At 51.2% G+C, this 22714-nt stretch overlaps 1 protein-coding gene across 2 annotated transcripts in view; it reads right to left on the bottom strand.

Annotated features, from left to right (window-relative positions):
• TBCD (tubulin folding cofactor D) overlaps positions 1-22714 on the bottom strand; it is a 155617-nt gene that overhangs the window by 124401 nt on the left and 8502 nt on the right. The window contains exons 4-9 of one of the 2 annotated variants that reach the window (XM_039226427.1): positions 21760-21861; positions 19401-19547; positions 16628-16683; positions 12678-12810; positions 1986-2031; positions 438-570 (exon numbers count right to left, since the gene is read on the bottom strand). In XM_039226427.1, coding sequence (XP_039082358.1) covers positions 438-570; positions 1986-2031; positions 12678-12810; positions 16628-16683; positions 19401-19547; positions 21760-21861 — 617 coding nt within the window. The remainder of the gene's footprint in view (positions 1-437; positions 571-1985; positions 2032-12677; positions 12811-16627; positions 16684-19400; positions 19548-21759; positions 21862-22714) is intronic. The other variant, XM_039226428.1, reaches the window with a different exon arrangement.

The raw sequence follows: 22714 nt of genomic DNA, 5'->3' as shown, positions 1-22714 counted from the left end.
GAGGGAGGGAGGGAGGGAAGGGGGAAGGAAGGAATGAAGGGGGAAGGGAGGAGGAAGGAAGGAAGGGAGGGAGGGAGGAAAGGAGGGAAGGGAAAGAAGGAGGAAGGAAGGAAGGGGGAAGGAAGGAAGGGAGGGGGAAGGGAGGGGGAAGGAAGGGAGGGGGAAGGAAGGGAGGGGGAAGGAAGGGAGGGGGAAGGAAGGGAGGGGGAAGGAAGGGAGGGAGGTGGGGAAGGAAGGAAGGAAGAAGGGAGGGAATGGAGGAAGGAAGGGAAGGAAGGAAGGAAAACTCCTCTCAAAATCAGCAACACTGCTGAGATGGAAGCAACGAAACGAAAGCAGAAGGGACACAGCCTTCTCTTCCGTGGCCGCCTCAACCCAGGCCCACCACACGCGCCTCCCCCACGGGCACTCACACCGCTCAGGCTTAGTCTACCAACCTCCACTCTGCCAGCCGGGGCTTCAGGAAGGTCAGTCCCAGCCGCTGGATGAGCTTCACTCCAAGTTTCCGGAGCAGGGTCTGGTTGCTGCGCGGGAGCCTGCAACCCGCCAGGCGCTCGAGAACAGCGGCAGCTGCGGACAACTGCACAGGCGGCTCAGTTCGGTGGGAAGGGTTCCACGCGGCCTCCCAAACGCACTCTCTGTGTGGGGCATCCGTGACGTGGAAGCCACAGGTGACCCTCGGGTCCCCCAGATGCAGCGCGATGGCCCGGACCGGGCCACACCAGAGCTCCACGAGGAGCGAGCGCGCCTGGAGTCGACCCTGGCCGAGCTCGGGCTGTGAGCAGGAAGAACGCAGGCCGGCAGGAGGGCCCGGGAAGGGGGCCAGGCCGAGCGGGCAAGGACTAACGCAAGGCCCGGCGGGTAAAAGAGCGCACCGTGGCTTCCCGGAGACTGTGCGGGCACGACAGGCCCGATGGGGAGGGTCCCTGCAGACAAGGCAATGGGTGGTCGGGCCCCTGCATGGCCAGGGCTGTTAGGGGGAATGCGGCGGGCATGGGGAGGGGAAGCGAGGCCCAGGAGTGCACACAAGGCGGCCTTTCGTATGAGGAACGAGGAGAGAGGGTTTCAGGGCAAGTTGTCACAGCATCTGAATAATTTCCCCAAAGACCCAAATAACATGTGTTGACTGTCCTGGGCCTGAGTGACGCTAACACAGAGCAGACCAAGGGTCTGCGTGTGCAAGTCCACTGAGGAGGGTACGTGAGGACACTGGGCAACTACTGCTCGTGTTTTCGGGTGTGACAATAGCATCAAGAGATGTTTCAAAACCGCCCTGTCTTTGGGGGTTACCCGCTCAAACAGGTGCAGACAAAACCGCAGGGTGTCTGGACGGGCTGTGGGGGGGCACGGGGAAACACGATGCCCGTGAATTAAAAATGTGAAGCCTGTGATAGAAATGTGGGGGTTCGTTACACACTGTCTCTCTCTTTATACATGTATGAAATTTTCCATGCTGAAAATGTTTTTAAAAGACAGGCTTTACTATTTAAATGTTATTTACACATCTGCTAAAACGTGTAAGTCCAAGAAATTTCTCTTGTCCCAGTAGTAAACCTCTCTGCAGCAAGAATCACAGAACTTAAAATCACAAATTGAGGTTCTGTCTAAAATCAGGAGAAGGAGGCAAAGGGTCAGAGGCCATGACCATGGCTACAGGGAGAATGCAGCCCTGACTGGGGCCCTAGGAAGTGAGCCAGAGACCTCCGGCTGTGTCCACATCACCAAGTGCCCCAGAATCAAGACCTGGTAGACAGGGCATCAAGAACCCAGACCTCCCATACCAGGCCTAAAAAATCCGATTAAAGCACACACACGCACACAAAACAAAAAACCAAAGTCTTTGAACACTTTGACAGTGTCCAAATACAGCAAGTTCCAGACTTTTGTAACTATGAATACAATGTGATATCATGTGAAAGAGACACACTGGATCACCTATGGACAAACTCACATCACAAACACACCCTGTTACAAAAGAACCTTACCATAGGGTAAACAATCCTCACGTTTTCCATGCTTAAATATTTGTGCCTGAAAAAAAAAAAATCTATTAAATGTTGCAAATACATTTACGAATTTAGAACATAAATTCTCACAACAGTTCACTGCATCTTCCATAGCTCTATTCTAAAATAGCAAAAGAACAGTTTCTGTCATGAAAAGGGATGACAGGAGGCGGGAGAGGCAATCTTCTGAAAGGACATCGTCAAGGAAAGACACACTGAGGCCTTTTGCTTAGGGAGGGCAAGGTGTCATCACTGACATGTGCCCAAGCTGCCATGAAGGGGAGTGAAGAATCTCACTGGGTTGTTTTTTTTTTTTAACTAACTGTGTATACTAAAAGATCTCAAAGGATGGAAGTTATGGGCCCAAGCAGCTCTCACAAAGGTAAGGAGCCCAGGCGCTCACTCCTAGAGCATCATTCATTCTCAGTCAGCAAATGAGAAAGGGTTCCCCCTGCTTCTCACATACATCTGTCTCGTCCTGGGGGGCCCTGGCATGGCACCTCCCACCCCGTCTCCTGTAACCAGGGACTACCTCCAAACACACAGGCCTCACAACCTCCAGAATGCTCCACCTAGAATTGTACCCTCCACTTTCAGGTCTGGAAGAAAAATGGTAATTCATCCAAGCATCCAAACCCCTTAAATAAAGAATCCTACACTGAGCACATCTAAGAATTTCTTAGGATTTTTTCTCCTTCAGAAACAGTATTTAACCAGCAAAGTGAGAACTGCTATGTGGGCCCAGGAGCACCAGACTCCCTGGCCCCCCCGACACTAGGTCCTGACATCAAGGAGGTGCTCAGCCCTTCAAATGCTCCCACTGTGTGGGCTTCCAGCTGAGCAACCCCCACATCCCCCGCACCAAGGGACAGACAGGCTGCCCAGTGCCCAGCCTATCACAACCCACAGAATCCACACACACAACAGTGGCTGCAGTCATAAGCCACGGGCTGCGGGGTGGGCTATTACTCGACAGAAAACAAACTCCCTGCATAGGAAGTTCACTCTGTAGGCAAGGGTGCTGCTGTCTAACCTGGACGGCAGACGTCACACAGTCAGTGGGATGGACGCACACATGCAGAGGGTCTGCAGGGAAGCCGGGACACACAGTAAGCAGCCAAGAGCAGAGCTAATGTACTTGGCAGTTGGTTCAAGTGTCCTCTGGGCTCAACTCACCAACTAAACTAATAAGAATTTATAATATTATGAAACACCAAAAGTGATCTCTCATCTGAACATTCCTTACTTGGCAAATTTCTTACTCAGGCTCAACAAGAGAACAGAACAAAAGTGGTGACGAGTTCCCAGGAGCGCCGGCGCCGACTCGGCCCCACACAGAAAGGGACGGACACCGAGGCCGGGCCACGGCCACTGTCTGGACTAGGAGGGAGCCACGGCCCGTCCGCCATGCGTGCAAGGAGCTCTAGCCCTCTGCTCTCCCCAACCTTGAACCCCACAGGATAACCCGATCGCTCTGGACACACGAAGAGTCAAGGGGTCCCGACTCCCTTGTGAACACACTCAGGAGGGCAGAGGGATAAAAAGGAAGGACCAAGAAAATTCAGTAAAGGGCTTTGTTTTTGTTTGTTTGTTGGCCTGTTTTACACATAAAAATGGGGCATCTTCACCACCATTCACTCGGGGGCATGCAGCTGTGCAGGCAAGGGGACAGCAAGGCTGCACGACAAGAGGGCGGCCAAGGGAGAGCACACGTCCCGAGGGTCCGGAGCCTTCTCCAGCCGGGCCACGAAGCGGGAGGTGCACTCCTGTGCTCGCAGAGGCAGGAAACAGGGGCCAGCCGAAAACCCCGTGAAAGCACACACTCTGCAATCAAGATGGGAGAGAACGCTGCCACACAGCTGGGACAAATGACCATCGGGTCTGTTTCTGTTGTTCTAGAAACCAGCACAGCGCAAGGTGCAAACAAAAGGAGTTCTTAGTAATCGTTCTAAACTACCACACCTTTCGATTGCTACCCACCCAGGCCTGCTTTTCTGCGGCGTGCAAACCAGCTTCCCTCCCCGGGGCATGTTCTCCGAGCCTGTGAATCACAGGCCGTCAGCTGCTCAGGAGCCAGTCCGCCCTGCTGCCAAGCAGGACACACTGGTCTAGGGCTCCCTGAAGCACCACCTAGTCTAGGCCAAGAAAAGCAGTTCCACCCAGGACCCGGGAGGAAGGTCCCCCACAGCACACGGGCTCAGGAGCGCCGCTCGCAAACACCTGTGAGTTCTCCTGTGAGCCAGTGGACGCACTCTCAACCAGCCCGGCACCTGCCCCATGTAGGGTCCCGTCCTCAGTCCCCCGGAAGGCAGGACAACACAGACACACCAAAAAGCAGTCAGACTAAAGCTCAGGCAGGAGGGGCCCCTCCCTCTGTGAGCGCCTGACTCTTGTCCCAGTGCTAAGGAGCAGTACCGTCCCCCCCTCACAGCGGTCTTGCCGCACACAACCAGGACAAAATGTAAACACCATCAGCACTGACACAACCAGTTCCAGGAGGGACACTGAGCAGAGCTTAGCCCACGGTCCTCACCTGTGCCACAGCAAGCCCACCCAGGGCCACACCTTTCGTGGAAGGCAGCCAAGCCAAAATGGCTATGCACCTTTAGGTAATAGCCACAGGCCCTGCACAGAGGAATCCTAACTCACACTCAGTAGTTCGGAGGAAAAGAACCCTCGTACCACCACCAACTGGAACCTCCTGTACCTGCTGGCTGACAACAGCACAGGCGAGTGGCAGCTGGGGACCTGCCACCTCCCCCCAAATGACAGTAAGCTGATGGAACTGGTCAGAGGAGCACTACGAAATACAGAAGCAGAGCGTCCCAAGGGCAGTGCCCACCCGGGCCGAACTCCACGACCACGGTGCAAAGGGGACAAGCCAGCCAGACGAGAGGCACCTCCAGCCCCCATCATCTCTCTTCTCTCAAGTGTGACCATCCCGTGAGCCGCCCCCCACAGCCCACCTCCAGGGAGCCTTGTCAGACTTCATAACCTGAACTGCCACACAAAGTTCAGGCGCCCTTAACAGAAGAAGTTCAAACACTGAAAAGCTAAAAGATCTGAACGCTGTCAGTTAAGGGGCTGGAATCCACCCGTAACAGTAGCAGACACCATCCTGCTGCCTCATGAGGCAGGAGACGCAAAGAGCCTCTTAGAGACAGGCCCACATCAGGACTTCAGCCCCTCCCAAGCAGGTCTCTGTTATTCCCAATGGCTTCAACAGCAGATAATCTTAGATAAAAATAACTGTTCCTCAATTCACAAGTACCAAGAATATTGATCACACGTCGCCTAACATGCCTAATTCAGGATGTATAAAAGATGCAAAAGACACAACTCCTGCCTCGGAGAACTCAGAAACCAGCAGGGGCCAGAGCCGTGCAGCCACAGGCTCAGAAGAGGGCAATGTCCCCAGCCACGCTGGCGTCCAGGCAGGGAGGGGACCTGGGCCTCTCTCGCTCCAGCTCTGAGCCCAGCAGGAGGAGAGGGCTCCCCGGCCAGGAGGCCCACAGGAGGCCCCCACACCTCCAAGGGGAAGTGAGGAGAGGAGATCCAAAGAGGAGGAGGAAGAGCAGAACTAGATAGGCTTCGACCGGGCCAACGACTTGAGCAAGGGTGCCCCCAGCAAAAAGCACTGAGAAGAGCCTGTGCCGTTCCTGGCCCGCGCGTCCACGCTCGCCCCTCTCCTGACCCTGGGTGCCCCCGAGGAGGCGCCAGCACGGGGCCCAGAACCCTGGGGGAACCCACACAACCAGCCTCCTCCTGCTGACTCTGCCCAGTGCCCGGCTGGCTGGCTGGAGGGACCTGGAGGACACCCCTCCACAGGCTATCTGCTCTCTGGCTCCCCTATCCGGTTCCCGGGTCCTTTTGCCACCGGTTCTCCCGAGTGGCACCACAGAAGGTTGCGGAGACAAAGAACAGCGACGGCAGAGGGGAGGGCCTGGGAAGCGGTGCCTCCACAGACCAGACAGAGCCAGCTCCTGCCTGGAGAGCGCACAGGAGCAGAGAGCCGCGCGCTAGGCCGAGGACAGACTGCAGGCAGAGGATGGAGGACGGGCCACAGCGGGGGCAGCCAGGACACCCGGCGGGCACCGTGCCAGGAAGGGAGGGCCAGGCGGGGGGACACATCCAAGCGCCTCAGCCACATGGCCAGACCTCAAACTCTCGTTTGCTGCTGGGCCTCATGACGCGGCTTGCAGGAGGTGGGAAAAGAAAGAATAAAAGGTGTGATCTTGGACTCATGGCTTCTGAAGCACCACAGGTGCACAGAACTAGGGCTCTGGGACCAAGGACGGGAACCAGGAGCGAAAGGTCAAGGGTGAATTGGGGAGAGACGCCAGCCGCCCCCACACAGCAAGGACAGAGCCTGGGGAACACCTGCTTAGAGGGAGGGGTGAGGGCAGCCAAGTCCCATTCCCCTGAGAACCCAACCACCACAGCGGCGGGAGCTGTGAGGCCCTCGCACAGCCTGCACTGGAGGCCACAGACCAGGCTGGACAGAGGGCACCAGCTAGGAGGCTGCGGCTCCCGGCCAGCTCCACACCAGCCAGCCGCACACCTAGGAGGTGGGGGCAAGCCTGTGACAGACGAGGCCCCCTCCCCTGCAAGCGTGGGCTCTGCTGGGCTGCCTGCGAGCATGCACCTGTCCAACAGGACACGTCGCCTCTTCACACAGCAGGTGTACAAACCAGGCCCGCCGGTGGAATTAAAGGCGTGCCACACACCATTCATGTTGCAACAAGACTCATGCCACCATGCTACCTGCCCCACTGAAATGCTGAGTTACGTAAAATTAAAACAGTATCAGAGTTGGCTGCTCTATGGATTTAAACCCACAAGAAAAAAGTGAAGGTACCTCTTTCAGCCAGATTCACAGGAGCACATGAATAGTACATAAATGTGCATGCACATGCGTGCACATGCGCACGCGCACATACACACACACACACACACACACACACATCAGGAAAACACAGTCAAATGGTTCTTACTATATCTTCCTCCACCCAAAGCCCTGCCCCAGCAGGGCCATGACTAAAAAGACCACTCTAGATCATTTGTCCTCCAGCCAAACTAAACCTTAAATGAAACCACGGGGTGCTACTCTCCAAAGAAGCCTACAAGAAATCAAAGCCTACGTGAGAAGTGTCTTGGCTTCTTTTCATCTTCAAAGAACATGACATGCACTAATTAGCCTCCACACCACCCTCTGAGGTAAGAGGTTTGTTACTTCCCTTCTGCAGGTGGGGAGCATGGAGCAAGGCACTTCACCTCTGCCTGGGGTCACGGGTGTTGCTACAGGGCGTCCTGAGGCTCAGGCCTGGCCCACAGCAGATCAGCCTCCCTCAGGGCAGCAAAGCACCCAGGGGCAGAGCCAACACACCCTAGAGGATGTACCATTTCTGGTACATCCTGCCCTTGCGGGATCGACAGCCACTCTACCTGGGCTAGACACTCCTTCTCTTTACTTAAACTACATGCAAAACGAGAGTGGCTTCAGTATTTCTCACACATGCACTCAGGTGCTGTGTTTGCAATAAAACGTTTTATCCTTTAATGAGAGATACGCTTTCATCAATGATAAACTAAATAAAGCAAACCTCACTGCGAAGGAAGGATGCAATCATAACAAATGGCAGAGAGGACAGTGTTTTATTGCTACTCATCATGCCAGCCATATTTTTACGTAAGAACTCCGTCCTCGGCGCTAAAAGTCCGCACCCACATCCCAGCCATTACATGGACTGCACGAAGAGAAACCCCGCATCATTAGTCAGTCCTTACACTCTTCAGTCTGAGTAGTGAAAGCCAGGAGGACACAACCACCAATAAGGAAGCAGAGATACAGCATATACAAATGATGACCCTTTTCAATTTTTAACACTTCATTCACCTTCTCTGAATTTCCTCAATTTGCAATAATCCTAATACTTATTAAATGTGGGCTCGGGGCGCCTGGGTGGCTCAGCCGGTTAAGTGCCTGACTTCAGCTCAGGTCATGATCTCACAGTTCGTGAGTTCAAGCCTCACGTCGGGCTCTGTGCTGACAGCTCAGAGCCTGGAGCCTACTTCGGATTGTGTCTCCTCTCTCTGCCCCTCCCGAGCTAGCGCGCTCTCTCTCTCTCTCTCTCTCTCTCTCTCAAAAATAAACATTAAAAAAATGTATAAAGCAGGACTCAACAAGAGGGGCCTTCCAGTGACATGAAGAAGCTGGCAGTCTCCCATTCCCCACCGCATAAGAGCTAGAATTCGTCACTGTAAGGGAAACACGCTTCCAGGAAAATAAAATCAAACCCTAGTTTCGATGGTGCTCGTTACGAGTTCACCTGTCTTGCCTAACTCACACTAATGAACAGGTGGATAGAAATGAAGCCAAGTGCATCAAAGGAGACAGACGAAATCCAAAAGCACAATACACCTGCAAGTTTCATCATGCACAGCGGACGCCCGGCCTCTGCTGTTCAGGTCTGACAAGCTCATGGTGAAACCCGCTCCCCGCTTGGGAGAGCCCAGCACCCTACACCACTTCCTCCTGCCCAGGAGGCAGCAGCAGCAATTAGACTAAATCACTGCTTTGAAAAGGAAAAAGAGAAAAGGAAACAAGACATGAGATTCCAAAAAGACCCTAGGGTTTCCAGAAGAAACAGGGGCTTCAGAAGACTCCAGAAAGGGTGTGCCAGGCCATTTCCCCACTTCCCGGGGACTTGGGCTGCCCCATCAGGCAACTGCCCCCCTCGCTGGGGGCGGCTCTCCAGACAGCAGATGTGCTGCCGCTGCTGCTCAGGGAGCGGGCAGGAAAAGCCTTTGGGACAATCTCCTTGTTCCTCAGGAGGAAGAGAGAAAGAGAACTTCAGAGCATGGCCTGGAGATCCACAGCACCACCCCTCTCCTGGCTGGCCCTCTCCACTGAGAGGGACGCTGACCCACAGCAACGACACGCAGCGGCCCTTCCCACCCAGCACCGGGTTTCGCTTTGCTGTTTAAGGTGTATGCCTCCCACTTAGGAAGAAGAAACAGAAAACCTGGTAACAGTCTAGAGACAAGCAACAAGACAATCAAAAACATTTTTAAAAATAAATAAAAGGACCTATGGGCAAAGCAATCGCAGAACTGAACACGAAGGGGTCCCCATGCCCTTTTCAAGCCTCTGGGAAGAGCAATGAAGCCCCAAGAACTTTAGTCTGGGGATAAGGAGGCCAGCGGGAACTCTCGAGGGTGGCGTGAGAACACAGGCCCACCACTGCTTCCTCAGGGAGACCTGCCTCCCAGCTGCCAGCCCAGACAGCCTCACCTGCCTGCAGGTCCCTAGGGAGGTCACAGCAGGGTCCAGCCCACTGCCTAGGCACCCTGATGGCCCAGTTGCCCCCGATACACGTGGACACAGCTGCGGCTCCTGGAGGGGGTGGGGGCGGGCTTCTGGGTGAGGGCTACAGGGGACCCTGGGAGCCCAGCCCAAATGCAAATTCCCTTCTGGGTTAAGAAGATCTAACAGAGGACGGTAACCATAAAAGCAAGCTGAGTCGAATGTGCCTAACCCTCCAGCGCCCACACTCGGGCGGGTCTAGCATTCTGCCCTGCAGGCCACAGAGGACTGACAGGCTGCAGCTACATTCTGTCAGACCTTCCAATTGTTTCTCGGTGTCCGAAGACTTCTCAACGTGACTCATGGCAAAAAATTAAGGAATCCACTTACACCTAAACCTTGAAATAAACCATCTCTGCCCCATTCACTCATCCTTGCCCAAATTACCTAAAACATAAGTGCGCCCCCCTAGGACTCAGCCTGGTGGACACAGGTGTGCCCCGCACCTCCCCCTCCCATCCGCTTCCGCGCCCAGGGCCCTCCAGGCCAGCTTCGCCCTGCACGGACTCCCTTCATAGCAATTACACTGAAAATCCCAATAAAACCCTCCTTAAGCACCGCCTCCACACACAGCTGGAGTGAGAGCCACCTGAGGGCACAGGCTGACACCCCATGTCTCAGCAACATGGTAGGTATGCAGTCCTGAGAAAAAGTAAGACTTCAAAAACACAGAAAAATACTTAAATTGTTAAATAGGGGGGCGGGGGGACTGACTATTGTTATGTACCCAAGGGAACTGAAAACATGCTCAAACAAAAACTGACAAAAGTTCAGGTTTAGCGTTACCCGTAATAGGTAAGAACACCCATATGGTGGAATATTATCTGGCCATAAAGAAAATGAATTAGTGACATCAGCTACAAAATGGGTGAACCTTGAAAACATGGCGCTAAATCAAAGAAGCCAGTGACAAAAGGTGACATGTACGACTCCACTTATATAAAATGTCCAGAATGAGCAAATCCAGGGACAGAAACTTGATTAATGGCTGTAGAGATGAATGGAGAGTGACTGCTAATGGGTGTGGATTTTCCTTTAAGAATGATGAGAATATTCTGGAATTGGACAGTGGTGATGGGTGTATGACCTTGTGCATACACACAATAATCACTGACTATACACTTTAAAAAAGCAAAGTACTGGGCCGCTTAGGTGGCTCAGTCGGTTGAGCGTCTGACTTTGGCTCAGGTCATGATCTCGTGGTTTGTGGGCTCAAGCCCCACGTCGGGCTCTGGGCTGACAGCTCAGAGCCTAAAGCCTGCTTCAGATTCTGTGTCTCCCTCTCTCTCTCTCTCGACCCATCCCCCACTCGTTCTCTCGTCCTCTCTCTTTAAAAAATAATCATTAAAAAATTTCAAAAGTGGGGCGCCTGGGTGGCTCAGTCAGTTAAGCGTCCGACTTTGGCTCAGGTCATGATCTTATGGTTCATGGGTTCGAGCCCTGCGTTGGGCTCTGTGCTGATGGCTAGCTCAGAGCCTGGAGGCTGTCTTCGGATTCTTTGTCTCCCTCTCTCTCTGACCCTCCCCTGCTCACGCTATCGCTCTCTCTCTCAAAAAAAATAAAACATTAAAAAAATTGTTTTTTTAAAGTCTGTTTCTAAAAAAATTAAAAAAGAAAATAATATTTTTAAAAGTTTTTAAAAATTAAAAAGCAAAGTACTTATATGCTTTATATCTCAATATTTTTTAAACTATTGTACCAACACACCACGTTCATTTACAGATAGAAAGAAAACATAAAAAACAACACCTCACTTTTAAAAAAAAACAAAAAACAGAAACAAGAACGAGAACAAAAAAACATAAGGGCACCTGGGTACTTCATTTGGTTGAGCATCCAGCTCTTGGTTTCAGCTCAGGTCATGATCTCACAGTTCATAGGTTCAAGCCCCATGTCAGGCTCTGTGCTGACAGCATGGAGGCTGCTTGGGATTCTCTCTCTCTCTCTCTCTCTCTCTCTCTCTCTCTCTCTGTCCCTCCCACGTCTCTCTCAAAATAAATAAACTTTTTTTTAAATGTTTATTTTTGAGAAAAAGGGAGAGAGAGAACAAGTGGAGTAAGGCACGGAGGACCAGGTTCTGCGCTGACCACAGAAGAGTCCCACATGGAGCTCGAACTCACAAACTTGAGATCATGACCTGAGTCAAAGTCGAACACGTAACCAACTGAGCCACCCAGGCATCTCAATAACATTTAAAACAAAAATAACAAAAAAAAAACAGCACCTCAACAGACTACAGGAATTCAGAAAATGTTTTATTTTCCAGATTTCTTTATAAAATGTCTTGAAGTAGTCTCATCATTTGAAAGCCTGAAGACTTTGGAATATGAATGGACAGAAACAGATGCCCAGGACATTCCTGAGAGGCCAGGCGGCCCAGGCCAAGTGCCCAGGGCAGGGCGAGCGGTGAGGAAAGGGCTTTCCCTGAGCCCCTGCGGCAGACCCTGCTGTCATCTCCTCTCCTCCCACATCCTGTGCCCACACCCCTGGGTGAGGACACCGTCAGCCCCAATTTCCATCGGCCCTCATGGCTCCCCACACCTCGTCCCAACCTGCAACAGCCGAGGAAAGCACAAGGGACAACACCCAAGAAAATGACATCACACTGAGTCATGGGTCCAAACACCTCCATTTAAACATGGTCCAAAATGCCCTGCTCTCAGGAAAGTGGGCCATGGGCCTCTAGAGCTTCAGAAACAATGCCGAGAACCAAGTGTCAGCCGCTGCGGGTGATGCGCAGAGAGCAGGCACGCTCCCAGCAGCACCCAAAGTGCACGAAGCCGGGAGAGAGCTCCAGGGCCTGGGCACTGTCCTCCGATCAGCACTGGAAAAGGCAACGCTACTGACAGGTGAAGTGGGAAGGGGGAGGCTGGGAGGGAGGGCACCCACCAGAGCACTGAGGGTGGGGACCAGCTTGTGTGTTTAACATGCTTGTTACAAACATCCTAACCTGAGTATCTGAACAAAATCAAACTTCAAATCACCTGCCTTACTTCATCAGAGGTGATTCAGATAATTATACTCCACAACACAATTACACAGCAAGAAACCCCAGGAGGGCACGCCCTGCCCACCTCCCGCCGCAGCTCCGCGGACGCCGCTGCCCCCTGGTGGCGACACAGTAAGCCAGCTCGGGCCGTCTTCCCTGGAGCAGAACCCCTTTGCTGATGCTGCCAGGACAACCCCGGTTGGGAAGTGCGTGAGTGCGGTGCGGTGGGCCTCACCGCCTCTTACTGTGCTCCGGCTCCTTCAGAACAGAGTCAAAGGTGAAAAGACCTTGTCCCCTCCCCCGGGGCAGTGTTTACCAGGGCCTGCAGCGTGCCATCCATGGCAATGACCCCCTCGATGGTCTGGAAGGATGAGCGGGCCAAGGTGTGCAGGCTCCAGTCCAGGAAACCTGCCATCTTCTTCTGCTTGACATCAGGCCGTGTAACGAACCTGCCAGAAGGAAACAAACAGGCAGGGTGACAGTTCAGCCTCTTTCCGACCCGCCACATCCTCCCACGGAGATGAGCCTCCATGCCAGGACGTCTGTCCTCTGTAATGTGCATTACGACCTCCTCTCAAGACAGACACTAGGACAGTCCCCAACCTAAAACACCAAGACACCTCCCAGACCATGGCCTTCAGGCGGTCATTCCCCAGCATGACCTCTCTGAGGTCAGACACAGGCCCCACCATCCCCATGCCCTCCCTCCTGGGTCCCACTCATCCTGAGGCCCCATACACCACAGGACCACCTTCCCCTGTCACCATCACTGCCCAGGAGCCCCACCAACACCTACTACGCGGCCTTTCCCCTTCCTTGGCCCAACTCCTCCCTGCACGTACCCCCACATGGCAAGGTGTGGCCCAGCAGGCCCAAGGCCCCTTCTCCCTGTGTCTGCCATGGGTCTTCCTTCCCCAGCCCCTCCACCCGGGACGGCACAGCCCCATGCAGAGCCCACATCTGCTCAGCCCTGCACTGCCTGGAAGCCTGTCCCCTCTCTAGCCAGTCCTCTGACTCAGGGACCCAGGCTGAGCCCACATTCTGTGAGGGAAGCTTCCACTCTGGGAGCAGAAACACAGGAACCAGCAGAAAACATGAAGAGACAGAGCGGGAGACGTGCGGCCTCCCGAGGAGACATGGGAGCATCAGGAGGGAGGATGTCACAGTCCCTTCGGCGGCCCCCACAGAGCACGCCTGGGGGCTCTGCACAAATGCTGCGGAATCCTGTTTTACGACGTGCTGGCCCACTCCTCCCTCACGTCGCACCGGGTCACGGCTCCCTCGAGCAGCGCTGTGTGGTCCCAGCCCCTACCTCCGCATCCCTGCAGGAAGCTCCTGCACCCTCCCACCTCACAGCCCTCTCTTCCCCCAGGAGAGCCCCTGCCAGGTATATCAGGAGATGGCTCAGCCATGCGGTTACAGCACCGCCCATTCTAGAACACTCTGAGAAGTTGGCTACATGGCACCAAGATGTATCTACAGCCTGGCAAACTGGCCAGAGCATTTTTAATGCGCTGAAAACCAGCCTCAACTATGTGAAACGTATACACATCCCAACCACCAGACGGTGCAGTGGAGTCCCACCAAGTTGTTGGATCTGTCCCCCGGTCACCCTTCCTGGAGGCCAGCAGGGAGGAACAAAGGTTAAGGGTTTCACCTCACAAGCCCCCACAGACACGGTGCTCCACAAAGCCAAGGGCAGGATAACTCTACCAAACCCTCAGGGCATGTGGGTGGTTCAGTTGGTTGAGCATCTGACTTTTGATTTCGGCTGAAGTCATGATCTCACAGTTCGTGGGTTCAGGCCCCGCGTGGGGCTCTGTGCTGACAGTGCATAGCCTGTGCGGGATTCTCTCTCTCTGCTCCCCCCACCCCACTTACGCTGACCCTCCCATGCTCTCTCTCAAAATAAATAAACTTTCAAAAAAACCTCTACCAAACCTTCAGTGTTGCTGGTAGTAAAAATAACAAAAACATTATTTTTCACTTAACAAATTTGGCAAACATTTGTTAGGATCACACACAGTACTGGTAAATGTGGGGAAAAGTTAACTTTCAACTTGTTCAACCAGTCCTGTAACTGCATTTAAAACCCCTAAAATGTCCATTCCACTTTTATGAATTCATCTCTAATGGGGCACCTGGGTGGCTCAGTTGCTTAAGTGTCCGTCCAACTTTGGCTCAGGTCATGATCTCACGTTCGTGGGTTCGAGCCCCACGTCCATCCGGCTCTGTGCTGAGTGCTAGCTCAGAGCCTGGAGCTGCTTCGGATTCTGTGTCTCCCTCTCTCTCTGACTCTCCCCTGCTCACGCTGTCTCTGTCTCTCTGTCTCTCTCTCTCTCTCTCTCAGAAATAAATAAAACCATTAAAAAAAAAAAATGGAATTCATCTCTAAGAATCAGAACGATACAAAGTTCCATGTAAAATGTTCATGCTGGCACTGACTTTACTAACCACAAGGCGGCTGCAGAGACAACAACGTATTCACACCAGGACCACGTTCTAGCAGAAGACGGGATGAAGCTCCAGGCCCAGCCGCCAGCACCAGGCACGACAAGCATGGGCACCCCCATGCCCGTGGACAGGACGCGCCCACAGACAGTAGCAGGACAACAGGCAAAAGTAGTCACATCTCAGGGCGCCTGGGTGGCTCAGTGCCGGGGTGGCTCAGTCGGTTAAGCCTCCGACTTCAGCTCAGGTCATGATCTCACGGTTGGTGGGTTCAAGCCACCAACCGTCGGGCTCTGTGCCGTCAGCTAGCTCAGAGCTTGGTGCCTGCTTCTGATTCTGTGTCTCCCTCTCTCTCTGACCCTCCTCTGCTCACACTGTCACTGTCTCTGTCTCTCTGTCTCTCTCTCTCAGAAATAAATAAAACATTAAAAAAAAAAAGGCAGTCACATCTCTGGAGGATGAAGGTACATGTGGATTTTGTACCTTACACTTTTATTTTCCAAAACACAGGATTACTCTCACAATTAAAGAGAAACTCTTTTATAAATGAGAAACCTCTGCTGACTGAGTGTCGCCCTCCCCCAGGTGAAGCGACACAAGGGGCTCACGTGTTTGCCCCTCATTCCTTCAGCTCTTCTCTCCAAGCCCTGCCCCACGCGCACCAGGCACCTGCACAAACACCTCATCCTGCACCCGCTGCCCTAGAGACTAACTCCCCACTTCCCACTTCGGGGAAGAAGGTCATGGCACACACCTGAGCATAACGGGGCCCTGAGTGAGGTGTTGCCTATTCTCCCCCCACCAAAAAAATAGTCAGAAGGTCTTACAGCCCATTTTCAACTTTCACAAATGTAGAAAAGGGAAAGCCAAATTTTCTAATTTATTTGCTCCATGCACTTATTTGAAGTCACACACGATTAAGGTAGAAAAACTGCTTCCTGGGCGCCTGGGTGGCTCAGTCGGTTAAACGTCCGACTTCGGCTCAGGTCATGATCTCGCGGTTCGTGGGTTCAAGCCCCGTGTCAGGCTCTGTGCTGACTGCCGGCTCAGAGCCTGGAGCTGCTTCAGATTCTGGGTCTCCCTCTCTCTCTGACCCTCCCCTGCTCACACTGTCTTTCTCTCTTAGAAATAAATTTTTTTTTTTTTTTTTACAAATAGTTTATTGTCAAATTAGTTTCTACATAGAAATAAATTTTTAAAAAAAGGAAAGAAAGAAAGAAAAATTGCTTCCTTCCATTCTCACATTTCATGACCCAAGTTTACACAGCCCTCATACACATCTCTGGTGGCCTTCAGAGCAGCCAGGCCCACTGCTCAGGTCATCTCACCTAGCTCACCACATAGAGCCATGTTCACCTGCTCTGCACACAGCCTGATTTTCAGTCAACTGAGAATGTTTGGGGATTTTTACCCCAAGCCACAATGATCCAATCAAGATCATGATCTCCATGAATCCCAGCATTAACTGCTAAGTGACCTTTAAAGTCTCACCTAACACCCACCAGCCCAAAGGGGAGCCCTGCCCCGCCTGCTATAAATGTGCACTCTGTGGACGGGCCCAGCAGCTGACCCCCCGGAGCCCCTAGCCAGCACCATCAGGTTCAGAGGTCTCCTGCGCCCAGTGTCGATGCCCCTCAAAGAAAGAGGCAAGTACTGGGCAGCAAGAACAACTCCCCCAGGCCCATGAGCCCGGTGGCCTCCTCCAAGGTAACACAGACACACAGGGAGCACACAAGAGCATGTAGGACAGGCCCTCCCCGGACTCACCAGGTCACACATCAACAACACGGCTGGGAGGGGCCGGCAGGTACTTACTTGGACACAAGGATGGCAGCTGCGTCTCGGGCCTTGTCGCTGACCACCAAGTAGGTCTACAAGGAAGGATCAAGGACAGGCACCGTTATACACACGATACAAATCTCAGGGACCCGCTCACCTGACAGTCCCACACGCGGCAGCTTCCAGAGAAGCCAGGCTGGTGAAGCTTCCAGGCAGAGGCCAAATTCCAAGCTGCACAAGCCACCCCTAAACTCAAACCATAGTTGCCAGCAGCTGCCAAATGCCGTGCTCCCCACTAGGCTGGCACCCTGCTGCACACGGCGTGTGGCCACACCCCTTCAAACACACACTCACAAAAACAGCACAAGAATGAAACCCATTCATGTCACCCAAATGTAACAAAGAACCAGAGTCCAGGAAGCACCCTCGGGACCTGTGGACATGTTGTGTGCAGTAACAGGGGCCCCACTCAAGCAAAGGAGCACCAGGCTTAGTGCAAATGATGACCTTAGTTTCCAGTTCCCATCTCCACTAACTCCTTTCCAAATGATACACAAAAGAGCTTTTTTCCAGGAGACAACCACATACCCAGTGCCAAACCTCTAGAAACGGACCGCCACTCTCCTGGCAGTCCCATGTGAGAGATGGGCACACAAAGGTATGGAAAGTGGATCCTCGCTGCACCACCTCTCACAGAATACAGCTAGCAACAATCTAAATGTCCGTCTATATGAGAACAGGTTAAAAATCAGGGTACGGTGGGGGTGCCTGGGTGGCTCAGTCAGTTGAGCGTCCAACTTCAGCTCAGGTCATGATCTCATGGTTTGTGGGTTTGAGCTCTGCATCAGGCTCTGTGCTGATAGCCAGCGCAGAGCCTGGAGCCTGCTTCGGATTCTGTGTCTCCCTCTCTCTCTGCCCCTCCCTTGTTCATGCTCTCTCTCTCAAAAAAATAAAACGTTAAAAAAAAAAATCAGGGGGGCACCTGGGTGGCTTAGTCGGTTAAGCGTCTGACTTTCGCTTAGGTCATGATCTCGCGGTTCGTCGGTTCGAGCCCCGCGTCGGGCTCTGTGCTGACTGCCCGCTCAGAGCCTGGAGCCTGTTTCAGTCTGTGATTCCCTCTCTCTCTGACCCTCCCCTGCTCACGCTGTCTCTCTCTCTCTCCTAGAAATAAATTAAAAAAAAAAAAAAAAAAAACATTAAAAAAAAAAAAATCAGGGTATGGTGGAGCACCTCTTCCCTTAAAAGTCATGAGAAGACATGTCCCCACTGACATAAGACACTGAGCACACACTGCCAGGAAAGCAGCGACTCCCTGCAGAGTGGAAAAGGGCACTTGGGGCAGGGGGCCGGGGGGGCTGCAGAGCAGGCAGGAGCCAAACTGCCTGACTTCACATTTGGATCTACCATTTATGAGAAAGTGAACCAGCTAAGTTACTTATTTTTCTTGACTGCTGCCTCCTCAGTAAAACAAGGATAAAAACAGTTAACTGCTAGGGCACCTGGCTGGCTCAGTCAGTGCAGCGTGTGACTCTAGATCTCGAGGTTGTGGGTTCAAGCTCCATAGTGGGTGTAGAGATTACTTAAAAATGAAAAAATCCTTAAAACAAAATTAAAACACAAACTACCTCACCAACTAGGATTAGCTGGGTCCCTACACCAAAAATGATTAGAACAGTATCTGGCACGCAGAAGGTGCTCAACGAATGCTCGCCCGCTGGTGTTCACACCCAGTGTAATCCCTCCTGTGTGAATTGGAACACAATGACATGCATCTAACCAAGAGAATTTAGAAAGGGGTGGAACATCACTTCTGTGACTTAGTGACACGTTACTGTGACTCCGGTCTCACTAGCAAACCCTGCCCCTTGCCAGCTTCCAGGGAATATGCTGCCACGCTGGGGGGCCATGTAGCATGAAACAGCCAGCAAAGAACTAAAGCCCTCGGTCCAACACCCTCAAGGGTCTGGCTTCTGCCAACAGTCCTGACAACATCCAAGCAGACCCCACCCCGGGTGAGCCTCGCGAAACGCTGACGCAGTCCGCCCCACAAGGTCACGTCCACATTCCTGACCCGCAGAAACTGAGATGATAAACGTATGGTATGTTAAACCACTCTAACTCAGGGTAATGCAATAATTTGTCTATATGCATAATATTTGTGTCAGAAAAAATCTGAAAAAAAACATGTGTTATTATCTCTTTGTACCAGAATTTGAGAGATTCTGCTTTAATATCTTTCTTGCTTTGCTTTATTTTCTATTTTTTCTATATTGATCACGTATTATTTATGTAATGTTAACAATTAAAAATTAAATCTAAAAGAGACCTTCATTTTCTCTTACAACTGCCCCCTGAAATCTCTAATACGTCATTACCACGCTTAACCGAGTAGTATTTGCACTACCTACAAAGAAATGAAATTTAATAAGTAATTCATCCTTACTTGCAGATAAATTATACTTTCTAAGTAAATTACAAAATGGAATTTTACCTCACTGAAAAAGAATAACAGCACTTGAAGAAACATAAAGGTCAGGGGCACCTGGGTAGCTTAGTCGGTTACACATCCGACTTCGGCTCAGGTCATGATCTCAGTTTGTGGGTTCGACCCCACGTCAGGCTCCGTGCTGACAGCTAGCTCAGAGCCTGGAGCCTGTTTCAGATTCTGTACCTCCCTCTCTCTCTGACCCTCCCCTGCTCACGCTGTCTCTCTCTCTCTCTCCTAGAAATAAATTAAAAAAAAAAAAAACAGCATGAGAATGAAAAAGAATGCTAATTAGCAGCTAACTATTTGCACGATCACATTTACCTCTGCTATTTGGAGAATACGGTCCATTGTGGACATTCGCATTTGCCCAGGTTGAGTGAGGAGGTTCCCATCAAGGCGTGAAAAATCAAAAGGGATGAGGCAGGTCATGGAGAGCCACAGTAGAAGCATGTAGCGAGTCTCCCAAGTCTAAGACATTAAAGCAAAGTAAAATGACCCCTGTTTCAAGCCCAGAGGTAACCCACATGCCCCACTCACAGTCCTACTCTCTCCCTCCCATGCAATGCCAACCACAGGCCCTTCAGATGCTGTCTCCCCAGACCCTGGAACACACCCCATCATAAGCCCCCCCCGATACCCCATCCCACACACCCTCTGTCATACAAACTTAGCTGGCTACGCCAGAAGACAAAAGAAAGAGCAAAATGAACAAAGAAAAATTATAATACATCAGTATAATGGCTTCTCACTGGCACCCTTCAGCATGCAATCAGTTTTTTGAGAAAGCAGAAGCATATAAAAAACAAAAGACTTAAGAATAAAAAAAAAAAAAAAAAATAGGGATGCCTGGGTGGCTCAGTCGGTTAAGCATCCGACTTCAGCTCAGGTCATGATCTCACGGTTCGTGAGTNTTCTCACTGGCACCCTTCAGCATGCAATCAGTTTTTTGAGAAAGCAGAAGCATATAAAAAACAAAAGACTTAAGAATAAAAAAAAAAAAAAAAAAATAGGGATGCCTGGGTGGCTCAGTCGGTTAAGCATCCGACTTCAGCTCAGGTCATGATCTCACGGTTCGTGAGTTCGAGCCCCACATCGGGGTCTGTGCTGACAGCTCAGAGCCTGGAGCTGCTTCAGATTCTGGTCTCCCTCTCTCTCTCTCTCCCCCTCCTCTGCTCCTGCTCTGTCTCTCTCTGTCTCAAAAGTAAATAAATATAAAAAACTAATAATAAAGAAAAATATTCTCAACTTCCAGTTTAAAGAGGAGTGCCCTTATTTCAGGTAGTCAATAAAACAAGACTCCACTTTGGCCCTGGAATGATCCATTCAGGGGACGAAAAGTAGAGGGTAGCTGGGGAAATGCTCACCTATATCTTCAACTGAAACTGAACTTGTTCAGAAACAACACCCTGGGTGATACAGTTGTGAACTGTGTGCTCCTTGCATACGAACGCTCCCACAGCAACATGACTCTCTGGAGAGGCCTGCTAACAAGGCTGGCCAGCAGTGGGCAGCTAGGAACCTGGATTCAGGAAGCCTCCAAGCATTCCCAGAGAAGGGGAACTCTCTGTGCTTAGACCATCCATATAAACCACGTGGTTTATGTTGAAACCCGCTTTCCTTTTGGGAGCTTGGAATTTCAGTCCATGCTCAGCAGAGTACCCACATAACCAGCCCCCAAGAAAAGTCCTGCACACTGGTCTCTAGGACCTGGTGGGGAACAGCCCTGACGGGCAACACTTCACACGTGTTATCACAACTCAGTGCTGGGAGAATGACAAGTGTTCTGTGAACTAACTGGGAGAAGACTCTGGAAGCTTGCCTCTGGTTTCCTCCAGACTTCACCCCATATGCCTTTTCTCTTTCCTGAGTTTGCTACTAACCAGTCACAACCATAAGAACAACTACATGCAGAACCCTCTAGTGCTCTTAGGGACTCACCAAGCCTGGGGTTGGTCCTCGGGACTCCCAACATAATTATATTTCAAGTTTAAAAATATAGATGGTTGACATACTTATCACCACACTGAACATAAGCATATTTTTTTCTTTACAGAGAGCATATTTTAAAAGGAAGTAATTCGGGGCACCTGAGTAGCTCAGTTGGTTAAGCGTCCAATTCTTGCTATCAGCTCAGATCATGATCTCATAGTTGTGAGATCAAGCCCTGCATCAGGCTCCATGGTGAGTATGGAGCCTGCTTGGGGTTCTTCCTTTCCCTCTCTCTCAAAAATAAATCAAAGTTTTAAAAAAATAAAGAAATAGAATAGTAAAATAAAAAAAAAAAATAAAAGGAAATACTTTAGGGCACCTGGGTGGCTCAGTCAGTTAAGAATCTGACCTTTGATGTTGGCTCAGGTCATTGATCACGCAGTCATGAGATTGAGCCCCATGTCAGGCTTCGTGCTGTGTGCGGAACCTGCTTTGGATTCTCTCTTACCCTCTCTCTCTCTATCCCCCTCCCCTATTCGCTCTCTCAAACATTTTTTTTAAAAAGGAAATAATTTAAAATAATGTATAAAAAAAGAGAAAGTCAAAAGAATAAAAGAGGAAGAGAGATACAAAACAGCATAACATAAAACTGAAGGAAACAGGAAGACAAAGCTGCCAGTAAGGAGCGGAGCAAACAAGGGAAGAAAGGAAGGAAATGGCTGGGAATGAAAAGGAGAAAAGAGACACTCACTTCATGGTCTCTAGGATTTTGATTTGTAAACATATCTAAAACAGGTTGTACATCAGCTACTTCATGAGGAAATAAACGAAGAAATGATTTATATCCTCGAACCTACCAGATAAAAAAACAATGAATTACTACATAATTAGAAAATGCAGAAAGTAACAAAATTATCTTTTTCCTCTATCATCAAAGATCACACCACCTACTCCACACAGTGATCAGAGGGCTGTGTCGTATTACAGCGATACAACTCGGTAAGAGGAACCGCAGCTATCTCCACTTCTTACACCATTCATTCACATGTTCTGTCTCCACCTGACTAACAAATATTATATGTGCTTCATCAGAAACACAGATAGGTTGGGGCGCCTGGGTGGCTTAGTCGGTTAAGCGTCCGACTTTCGCTTAGGTCATGATCTCGCGGTTTGTGGGTTCGAGCCCCGCGTCGGGCTCTGTGCTGACTGCCAGCTCAGAGCCTGGAGCCTGTTTCAGTCTGTGACTCCCTCTCTCTCTGACCCTCCCCTGCTCACCCTGTCTCTCTCTCTCTCTCTCTCCTAGAAATAAATAAAAATATTAAAAAAAAAAAAGAAAAAAGAAACACAGATAGGTTACATACTAAAAAGTTTTCCCTCTACCTTGTTTATAAAACTGCCCTCTTATTCTCCTGAGGAATAAGTCCTCGAAATCCTCAAAAGTCCCCAAGTTCATGACGGCTTCCATAAATGCAGTGGTGCCACGGGTTCAGGAGAGTTCAGGAGAGACCCTGAGCCGCAGATCAGTATGCACGGGCAGCCCACCCACGGAGCTCTCTCACTGGCCAAGGACCTCTTTCCACCACACAGCAGGCGCTGCTCCACAAAACCCACCCCCAGATGGCTCTCAGTCACTCCCATGGTCAAAACTGCAACTGGTTAAGTCTGTAGACCAGCACCCACACATCACCTGCGAGTCTGCAAGAATA

This window comes from Hyaena hyaena, unplaced genomic scaffold (genome assembly GCF_003009895.1).
Source record: "Hyaena hyaena isolate Hyena2069 unplaced genomic scaffold, ASM300989v1 scaffold_21, whole genome shotgun sequence".
NCBI lineage: Eukaryota > Metazoa > Chordata > Mammalia > Carnivora > Hyaenidae > Hyaena > Hyaena hyaena.
This window is presented reverse-complemented; position numbering and strand designations above follow the sequence as displayed.